Below are 10,000 nucleotides of genomic sequence, written 5' to 3'. Positions count from 1 at the left end.
AATAATAATAAGAATGTTCTTCCTTCGTTTCCGAGTGGAGTGATTGATTTTGGCCGTCTTCTCCTTCAAATCGACCCCAACACTCATTTATGTCTCTCAGAAAGAGACTGAATATGGACGGTGTGGGTTCAACCACACTATCGGCTGCTTGGTTGGAGCTGATACAGCAGCTGAACCAGCCCAGGAAAAACGAGGTCTTACTTTAGTTTTGATAAAAATAAGTGGATACAGCAAAGTGAGCGTCTGACCAACAGCTGCAATTTACATGAATCCAGATGTGATTCATGATTCTGAAATGTAAAAATATCTGAGGACTGAAGGGGTGTAAATAGTTTCCTGGATGTTAAAAACTGCATATTTGCATCATTTATTTGAAATTTTGGGATTCACTATGAGGACAGTGTGTGTTTGGGCAGATTGTTACTGTGGCAGGTGGGTTTGCTCCCACAGTCTGAGTGTAAGCTGGCCGAGATGAGATCCATTTTTGTTTTTGTTTCTCTGCTCTGAGTTTCCATAATGAGTTTTCTCTCATGTGATAAGAAAAAAGAAACAACGAACTTTTCGAGTTCCTGTGCACAGCAGGGATTCAGGTGATGTAACTGTGTTTACTCTGAGTTAAACATTGGCAGGAGCCAGGAGCTTATCAGTTTGCATCCTGTCATCAATTAACACGTGAAGGCCAGAACATCTGCATATTTGTGCAGGAAACGTTTACCTGAACAGGTGCGGTCAGACTGTTGTTCTGTATGAAACTGACTTTTACATGTGAATCACATTTTCTTACGATCATCTGAGGATGCAGATGAGGAGCCGCGGCTGATGTGTGTTTCTGTCTGAGAGTGAAGAATCAGCATCTTGTTTTTCTGCCTTTGAATGATTTCAGCTCTTATCTTCTGAAGTGAAACAGAGTGAGTATTCATTCACACATAACAACGGCTTCATTCATAACACGAACACAGACGGACTTCATCACAGTTTTCATGTTTAATCAACCTGCTCGTAGCAAACTGACCATCCCCCGTCAGCTTTACTTATTACAGAACAAAAACATTTAGTGAAGGTAAGAGCAGCCTGTCAGGGCCTTTGTTAGTTTAACATGAATCATTAAGGATGTCCAACAGTCCACAGTTATATTCGTTTTAAAAAAACAAAACAAAAATGTACAAAAGGCTCTGAAAACTGTTTTTTTAACCTCTCAACACCATAAGCACTCCCAGGAACCCAGAGACTGGTATGACCTCCTAAAGGACCACACCTAGAACCTGCCTAATGTCCATATAAACTACATAAATCATCACTATAATCATCATAAGGACATCTAGAACATGGCCAGTAGAACTTCTAAATGAAAACAGGAACCTCTGCAATCTCCTGCAGGGTAGGGCTGGGCGATATGGCCTAAAATTCATATCGCGATATAATATGAAGCATGTGCGGTAACGATATATCACGATATATTCTTTTCTTCTGTATAACGTATTTTCCACACTTAAAATCCTTTAATTTTCTCAAAAATCGAGAGTTCCTTATGTATGACTTCTGATTGTGCTTACTGACCTCGAACCGATTTGGGCAGAAATCTGTTAAAAATGTTTTAGTACAACTTTGATAAGCTGCACTGCTTGATGGATTGTCAGAGCATTACGGCTGCCATAGGGAGGAGCTTCACGGAGTAATCTGGGTCCAAAACTCCGTTGGCTTCAGGTCCCAAAGTCAAACGAACACAGAGAGTTAAAAACTGTCTAAATTCTTTCATCTTTAATTAAATCATCAGCGTTGCTGCTTTATCAGGTGTAACAATTAATTTTAACATCCATGAAAACAGAATTTGTTAAATTTAACGGAGTTAGAAGTTAGCAGGAAGTTAGCTCGCTAGTTTCCACCTAAACATTTCATACCATGTTCTGACAGAGATTTTTGAAACTAATTCAAACGTACAGCTCTGCTGTCACTTCCAACATAAATGAAGACAGAAACTAAACAGCAGTGGCGTTTGTGGGGTTACTGAAGTTGGACTAGCTGGTTTATAATGTTGTGCTACGTGATTGCTAGCGACACAGCTATGTTAGCATAACATTAGCACAGTGAAGCTGGAGGATGAACGCCAACTTTTTTTCCACTCGATAAAAGTTAACGTGAGGGATTCTGGTGGTCAGGGACAAATGCAATCGCATAGCAGGATGCTGTACACGGACCAAACTTCAGTCAGGAGAACAACTGAGATTATTCATCCACAATACGAGGTTAGTTATTAATATACAGCAACAACATGGGAACAGAACAGCTGCGAGAGAATCCAACATTAATGAATCAATGTTACGGAAGTGGAGGAAGCGCAGTTTTTGGCTTTCCCCATATTTCAAATGTGCTTCATCTCTTTGCTGTGAATGATAATGGTTGTAGCCGCTGCGATGCTTTCGACCAAAACAGCCGCAGCTTGATGACATCATCAACATGCGCTATCGCGATATAGTCAAAATCTCTATCGTTGGCCAAATTTATATCGTTTCTATCGTATATTGTTTATATCGCCCAGCCCTACTACAGGGGACCCAAAAGTTATTCAAGTGCACCCTCACAGACGGGCATTCAAAAGACCTCTAGAACCTCTCTGCGATCTCCAGTCACACAACCACCATGAAGATTTCTAGAACACCCTCACTCACCAGTTTAACTTTCCAGGGGATGAATAGAACCTCTTCAGTGACAACCACAACCTCTTAAAGTTCCATCTTCACAGATAACCACTTAGGAGATGTCTCAAACCCCATCCAAAGCTACACAAATCATTACTAGAACCAATATTAGCATGTCTGAAACATCCTCAGAGGCCAGCGCAGCCTTCTCAAGAAAAACTAGAATCTCTTCAACCTCCTAAAGAGTATGTAAGAGTCCCTTCACAGAAAAATACCTCATAGACCTGTAGAACATCACCTCACAACCACCTCGAGGATTTCAGAGACCAGCATGACCTCCTAAAGGATGACTAGAACCTCTTCGATGGCGACAAAACTTCCCTTAGCACCACAAAAGCCCACTTCACAGATAAATAGAACCTCCTAATAAACCTTTACAACCTTTAGTCATGACTAGACTCACATTAAGGACGTGGAGGACATCCTCAGTAATGACTAGAGTTTCCTAAAGCTATTACCTGACAATAACTGTGGCTTCAGACCATCCAGGAAGTGAAGCTCTGAACACTAATTAGCATCTGTGTGTGTGGATGCAGTATTTATATAAGGATATGGGAAACAGCGACACAGAGTAGGTGTAACTAAGTAAAGGTTTTCAGTCTTTAATGCTTTTCTGTTGTTGTTTAGATGTAAACTGTACTGAGTCATCATCAGTACAACACAGAGCAGAACATGTAAAACATGCAGAGGAAACAGCAGCTGATTGTCCGGTGGCTCATTCATACAGAGAGGCCGAGTCCATTCACGCTGTGAGCCGAGTGGGAGACGAGGGCTAAATGTTCCTGATTAACTCCTCTGATGCTGATTTAAATCAAACTGCTGTTTAAGCAGCGAGCTGCAAATTCCTCAAACACCCACAAACCCTGAAGACGAACAACAACAGCAGAAAGGAGACAGAGACGGACGGCTGCTGGACGGACGCAGAATCAAGAATTTGTGTTGCTGAACGCTGTTTATCTGACCATCTGCATTACTTCCTGTCTCTGGCTTTGATGTTGCAGTGCACACTTTCAGGCCTGTTTACATCATTAGTACATTAACGTCCATTCATTTCCTGGACACTTATCCTTAAACCATAACCTAAACGAATCCGTCAAAAACAAATAACTCGACTGGCCACAGCGACGCATCTGCTTCAGCAGTTTAAACTAAAAGTCACGTTTCCAGCTGAAACCGGTCACACTACAGTACCAATGGTGTCCATCACAACAATGATATCCTAACAACATTATGCAGCAATTACATCCAACCAGGAAGCAGTTTGTCCAGCGTTGTCCAATCAGGGGGCAATCGCTGGAACCACAGAGCTCGTTCAGGTTCTGATACCCGATAATTGACTGTCGTTGGGCATTAGATCATCTACACTTACATAAACCTGCTTACAGCGCTGCGAAAAAACGTTTTTACCGTTTCTTTTTTTGCTATTTGTCACTGTTGTTTCTCAGATCATCAAATAAAATGTAATATTAGACGACCATAACCTGAATCACTGTCACAATTAATTCAGTTCAGTTTTATTTATACGGCGCCGAATCACAACAGCAGTCACCTCGAGGTGCTTTATAGTGTAAGGTAGACCCTACAATAATACATACGTGGTATGTTTTAACATAGGTGAGGTAGTTTTCCTAATAACTTAGTTCATCATTTAAAAACTGTGAAAGAAGCTCCCACAGAGGCTGAACATGCAGTTCCTCTAACGTCCAGCAGGGGCACCAGCAGTGAGGCAGTCCCACAGACGTCCACATTATAATCTGACAGCAGAAATAAACATGTTTACAGCCTGATACACAAACTGCTTGGCCCTGTGTTGCTGAGCTGATCGCTGTCTGTGAGGCTTCACCACCACTAATCGTTTCACAACATGGAAGCAACCGAAACGCTATGAAAAGTCCCAGAAACCCATGGGTGAAGTCACATGGTTACGTCCGTGTTTTTTCTGTAGAAAACATCATTTTTATTCTGTAAGGGAGAACGTGTCACAATCCATCCTCCTGCTGCTGTGGAGTCTTTATCACACCGATGGTATGTTAGCAACGCAACTATCAGAAATACCCATCTGTCCTCGTCTATCCTCCTTCCTCCACCTCATCATCATCACTTCCTCCTCCTCCTCCCGCTGCTGCTCTCTGGAGACTGAGCTAATAGACTGTTTAGATTTTCTGTGTGTTTGTGTCTTTAAAGTATCCACACCAACAATTTTAACATTTTTCTGCCATTAAGTCAGATTGTTTCCTGACCTCATGTGCTAATCGCTGGCTAAAAGGAGTATTCTGATGTTTCCCAGCTCCTCCTGGTAGCGCTCAGTCTGAGGTACAAGACCTACTCAAAATTTATAGAAAAAACTTTAAATTAGCTCTGAAAACAGGAAATAGATTTTACTTGTTTCCCATAAATCATCCCATGACCTGGTGACCTCTTGGGGGGGCTGACCCTATTTTAAAAACCATCATCTACTATATATAACATAGATAAAACAGCCCCAATGGGGACATGCTGCTGATGCATTTTACTGCAACACCTGTACTTCAGTTACACGAAGCTGAACATACTTTAGTTTCTCATTTACACGTTGGACATGTTGCTGAGTATTTTTACCTCGTTACATGTGGTACTGTTACTTCAGGGAGTTATCTAGATACACTGATCTCTCAAATCACTTTGGTTTGCTCTAATCAGAGTTACTTGTTGTTACAAACAACAATAAAAATGCAAAGTGGGTACAGGTCCCAGTTAGCAGCAGGTTAGTGGGGAGGTGGTCAGCCTCCAGCTGGAAGCGGGTCAGTTTGAGGAAACAGCAGCGCAGTAATGTAAATGTTTCTGCTCTCTTGCCAGCCAGATTAAAGAAAGCTGCTCCACACCCTGCTGCACACATGTTTGTACTTCTGTGATTGTGAGGACCTTCTGAGGCCTTTCACGGCCCCCTAACCCAAACCTCTTTTTAACCTGAACCCTTAAACTAAATCCAAACCCACAAACGGGCCTTTAAGAGTCCGTCCTCACAACACAGAAGGGTCCTTAAAAAGTCAATAAATACATAGGTCCCCACAAAGATAGCTGTGCAAGTACCCACACACAGGCGGTGAGGAGAAATCCTGTCTTTCAGATAATTTTAGGGTTTGGTTTTCATGGTAAAGTAACTTAAATCACTTTCAGCTTTTTCTAAACTTTTCAGCTGGAGCCAGTTATAGCAGCATCATGGCCCTTTTCCTTCTGTCAACCCTTCCTTTGATTTAAAGCTGCTTTGGCCACAAATACATACATGCTCATATACAAAGTGTTTCTCACATGATACAGAAGATAAATTAAACTGTTAGAGAACAGCATGGTTTTTTGCTGTTTATTTATACCGATTTTAATGAGTGAATTTAAACTATCTAATCAACCAGTCATTTGAAATCAAGTCTATTACCACCATCTAAATATTTTATACACAATACAACACAAGCCTAAGGTTAGTTTGATTTGTTCATAACTACAAACGTAAAACATCCCAAAATAATAAATATAGTACAACTTATAACAACTCACACCTGACCTCTAGTGGTCACATGAGTCAGCAGCCAAAATATCAGCGTATATATATTAATATGATAGACAAACATGGAAATAAACATAAAAACTGCATATCAGGTAATGCTAGCTAGCTCAGATACTTGCTAATAAGTAACATCCAGTCAGAATCCCTAACATTCTTAGGGCCACGCCCCTAAGAATGCAAACCTTAAACCTTTTACAGGTGACCTATACAACCCACCACAAATATACCTACAGAGACCGAACAGTTTACATCGGGCTGTAAAAGTGTTTATTACTGCTGTAAAGTTTTAACATGGGAGTCTATGGGGACCGACTCGCTGCTGCCCCCGGTGGAAACTGGAGGAACTGCAGGTTTTGGCCCTGGTAATTGCTGAGTGCTTTGTTAGTACTTTATTACAATTAGTTTTAACATTTTTTTCCACGTGATATGAAAGACAAAAGAATACGTGGATGTTAAACACATTAAAGGAAAGTTTCAAAGTAAATCTCCATTTGTAATCAGATTACATCTGAAACATGCATGCTGTGTATGATTTCATACATGTGAAACATTTTTAAATATAAAAAACAAATATCAGGTAACGTCAGGTTTCATGTGTGGATGAGTTTTATGCCTCTGTCGTTATTCCTGAAACATCTGTAAGACTTGTTGTGGGTCACGGTACCTTTCTGTTTGTCCATGTCGGTCGTCTCAGTGTCTGCTGATCCTCAGGCTCATATCTCTGCTAAAGAATCCAACATCAAACGGCAAACAGATTTCCTCCTGTTTCCTCCTCCCTGAACTCCCTCTATCTGCTCTGTGAGAAGCAGTTTGAGTTCTGCCAGGCGAGTCTGTGACCTCAGCACAGGAGGGAGGAGAGAGAGGGCGAGCCAGTGCTCTCATTATGCACGGGCATGCACAGAGAAACCTTAAATACAAAGTCACTTTAACAATGTGCCCACTGTTATCATCCAGTACACAAACACATTTAGAAAATACACAAGAAGAAAAATATCTGCTAACATTCTGGCTTTAAGGGTTTCTTCAGTGATGCTCCACAAACTACTGTAATAATAATAACAATAATAATAACAATAATAATAATAATAATTCCACAGCTATCAGAAAATCGAGGGAGAGCAGCTGGATTACAAAATTACTTAGGCCTCTTTTATTTTAGAAATATAAGTTATTCTTCTACTTGAGAATATCCTGTAATTTACTTATATTAAACCAAGTTTATGTTTTCAATAAATATAATGTATGTTTTCATTTGTCCAACTGTATCGACAAAATCCATCCTCTGCTGCTTCCGCTTGTCAGGGTCCCGAGGGTGGTAGAGCCTATCCCAGCTGTTGTAGGCCGAGAGGCAGGACACAAACTGGAGTGGACACCAGTCTGTCACGGGGCTAACACAAAGAGAAAGACAACCATTCACACCTATGGGCAATTTAGTGTTTCCACCTAACCCCACTAACTGCATGTCTTTGGAATGTGGGAGGAAGCTGGAGTACCTGGACAGAACATGCAAACTCCACACAAAAAGACCCCAGCCTGATGGTGGAGCCTAACTCAGGACCTTCTTGCAACATTAGAAGCTCATTTATTTCAGTCAAACATTTTCAAAACTACATATGACCTCTGTGAACCCCATTAGGAGTTAAAGGGTAAAGGAAGCCTTCTGTTTCTGACTGCAAACCTGCAGACAATCGTCACATTTTTCAGTGTTTTTCATTGTCGCAGTAATTTGGTAACATACCTATAGAAACAAGAGCTTCTATTAACTAATTTGGGTCACTTAGAAAGAAAGAAAGAAAGAAAGAAAGAAAGAAAGAAAGAAAGAAAGAAAGAAAGAAAGAAAAATGTAAATAAATAAAGTTACAAACGGGACGGTTGGGTGTGTCTAAATCCCCTTCTCGTCCGCTGGGCGGCAGTAGGAAGCTGTAAGTCTCGCGATACTACCTCTTTTCTCCTTGATGAGGAAGAGTCGCGGAAGAGGTAGAAGATTTTCCTGACGGCTCAGCAAGCGACCCATCAAGTTAGATAAAACTACCCGGCGAACCAGCGTTTTAAGCAGCTTTACAGGTCGGATAGACACCCGGACTGAAGGTAAAACACAGCGACGTGTAACGCCGCCTGTCTGATTGGTTTATTATTCGGTTGTTTTTACTGTAAAAGCTTCAGAAAGTGACCTCCTGCCGTTAGCGTTTAGCTGTTAGCAAGGCGTAGACAGCAGTGCAGCTGTTAGCCACTTAGCTCCAGGAGTGGAGCTCCAGGGGGGCTCGGGGGACTCCTCGGGGGGTTCCTGTGGTTGAGCCGTCAGCGTTTCATACGTGTGATGAGGATGAAAGTTTCCTCTCCGCGGGGCTGTCACAGTGTTTAAAGCTAACGCTGGGCTCGGCGTTAGCTTCTGCTAGCTCAGCCGGCTGCTTCCTTCTCTGAGCTGTTTGTGTCTCACTCGGTGTGTTTGGAGGCTCAGACCGAGCTCAGAGGATCACTGTGACCGGGCTCAGACCGAGGGTGGAGCCCCGTGTTTGAGCTCAGGTTCTCGGTTTAAACCAAACACATTTCTTTGTTTTCTCTCCGCAGGATCACGATGACAGCCGCACCTTACAACTACTCCTACATCTTCAAATACATCATCATCGGTGAGTGACCCGAGCTCCAGCTCCTGTGTTTACTCCCGCAGCTCTGCCAGAGCAGCTTTGCATGAGTCCGTTTATAATAACCGTTCTGTATCCGTGACCGCTGCCCCTCACATCAGTAAACTCCCTCCTTCTAGACTAAGCTTGCAGAAGTGCAGAACCTGGCGCTGGTAAATGTGGAGTGTCTGCAGCGGGTGCAGATATTAAATAAAGACGATGTTGAGCTGTGACTCATGCAGCGCTGCTCTGGTAAAGTCCAGGAGTGAAACTGGACGGTGAATGAGCAGGAACACTTCAATCACAGGGAGTAATAACGCTTCATCCGGGTGTTTCCTGATCACTGTCAGCCTTGGTGGCCGACCTCACCTGTGTTTGTCTGTCTGCAGGTGATATGGGAGTCGGGAAGTCGTGTCTGCTGCATCAGTTCACAGAGAAGAAGTGTGAGTGCTGCTTTTCTTCTTCTCTTTGTTTACTGAAGTTTAAGAATAGAATAGAATAGAATAGGCTTTTATTGTTATTATGCATGTATGATGAAATTGTGAGTTATGGATATTTAAAATTTACCACCACTGTTTGGGTATGAGGGCGCAAAGTGGTACAGCCTGTGTTTCTAGGTCTTTTATTTTGAAAGGCAAGCAGCGGAAAATCAGTTCAGGCTGACTTTTAGAGTCTTTTTTCTAATCAAGTCAAGTTTGTTGATTAGGAATCCGTCTTAGCTGTTTAACAGCACGGCTCTAGTTTATCATATAAATATCTTAATAATGATCAAGTGTCAAGTTCGGGCTTCATAAATATCGATTTATGTTTTTTTTCTTCATTTTGATGTAACCGTAAACCTCCAACTTTGGAAACATTTAACAGGATTTCTTTGAATTGATGAACAATGTAAATAGATTAGCTTTTAGCATTCAGTTTGTTATGCTAGGAAAAAAACAAAAAGCGACTCGTGTGTTTGATTTTATCTGGATGGTTTCATGAAATTCATTCTGATAACAGATTTCGTGTGTTTGTCCCTGAGACAGCGACAAACACAAACATTTTTACCTTTACTTACCTGTTGGTGACCACTGCCCGTCCAATTCCTGTGTGTGTGTGTGTGTGTGTGTGTGTGTGTGTGTGTGTGTGTGTGTGTGTGTGTG

General features: G+C 41.8%; 2 protein-coding genes and 1 long non-coding RNA gene across 7 annotated transcripts in view; 2 read left to right on the top strand and 1 right to left on the bottom strand.

Annotated features, from left to right (window-relative positions):
• Window positions 1–1,347, top strand: part of LOC106632388 — a 5,491-nt gene extending 4,144 nt beyond the window's left edge. For both annotated transcript variants that reach the window (XR_001335761.2, XR_006053014.1), the window contains one exon: window positions 1–1,347. This exon is cut by the window's left edge and continues 1,073 nt beyond it. This is a non-coding gene — a long non-coding RNA (uncharacterized LOC106632388).
• The window catches only part of si:dkey-220o5.5 (actin filament-associated protein 1-like 2), a 25,497-nt gene extending 17,811 nt beyond the window's left edge, over window positions 1–7,686 (bottom strand). The window contains exon 1 of one of the 4 annotated variants that reach the window (XM_042214380.1): window positions 6,902–7,686. In XM_042214380.1, the coding sequence (XP_042070314.1) occupies window positions 6,902–6,917 (16 nt within the window). In that variant the 5' untranslated portion in view covers window positions 6,918–7,686. The remainder of the gene's footprint in view (window positions 1–6,901) is intronic. The other 3 variants (XM_042214381.1, XM_042214382.1, XM_042214383.1) reach the window with 3 other exon arrangements.
• A 471-nt stretch (window positions 7,687–8,157) lies between these two features.
• Window positions 8,158–10,000, top strand: part of LOC102293273 (ras-related protein Rab-14) — a 4,996-nt gene continuing 3,153 nt past the window's right edge. The window contains exons 1-3 of the mRNA XM_005948229.2: window positions 8,158–8,325; window positions 8,806–8,864; window positions 9,248–9,301. Of these exons, the coding sequence (XP_005948291.1) occupies window positions 8,813–8,864; window positions 9,248–9,301 (106 nt within the window). The 5' untranslated portion in view covers window positions 8,158–8,325; window positions 8,806–8,812. The remainder of the gene's footprint in view (window positions 8,326–8,805; window positions 8,865–9,247; window positions 9,302–10,000) is intronic.

The sequence above is a fragment of the Haplochromis burtoni genome, unplaced genomic scaffold, assembly GCF_018398535.1.
Source record: "Haplochromis burtoni strain Fernald_Lab_line unplaced genomic scaffold, NCSU_Asbu1 Contig_557, whole genome shotgun sequence".
NCBI classification, from domain to species: Eukaryota; Metazoa; Chordata; class Actinopteri; order Cichliformes; family Cichlidae; genus Haplochromis; species Haplochromis burtoni.
This window is presented reverse-complemented; position numbering and strand designations above follow the sequence as displayed.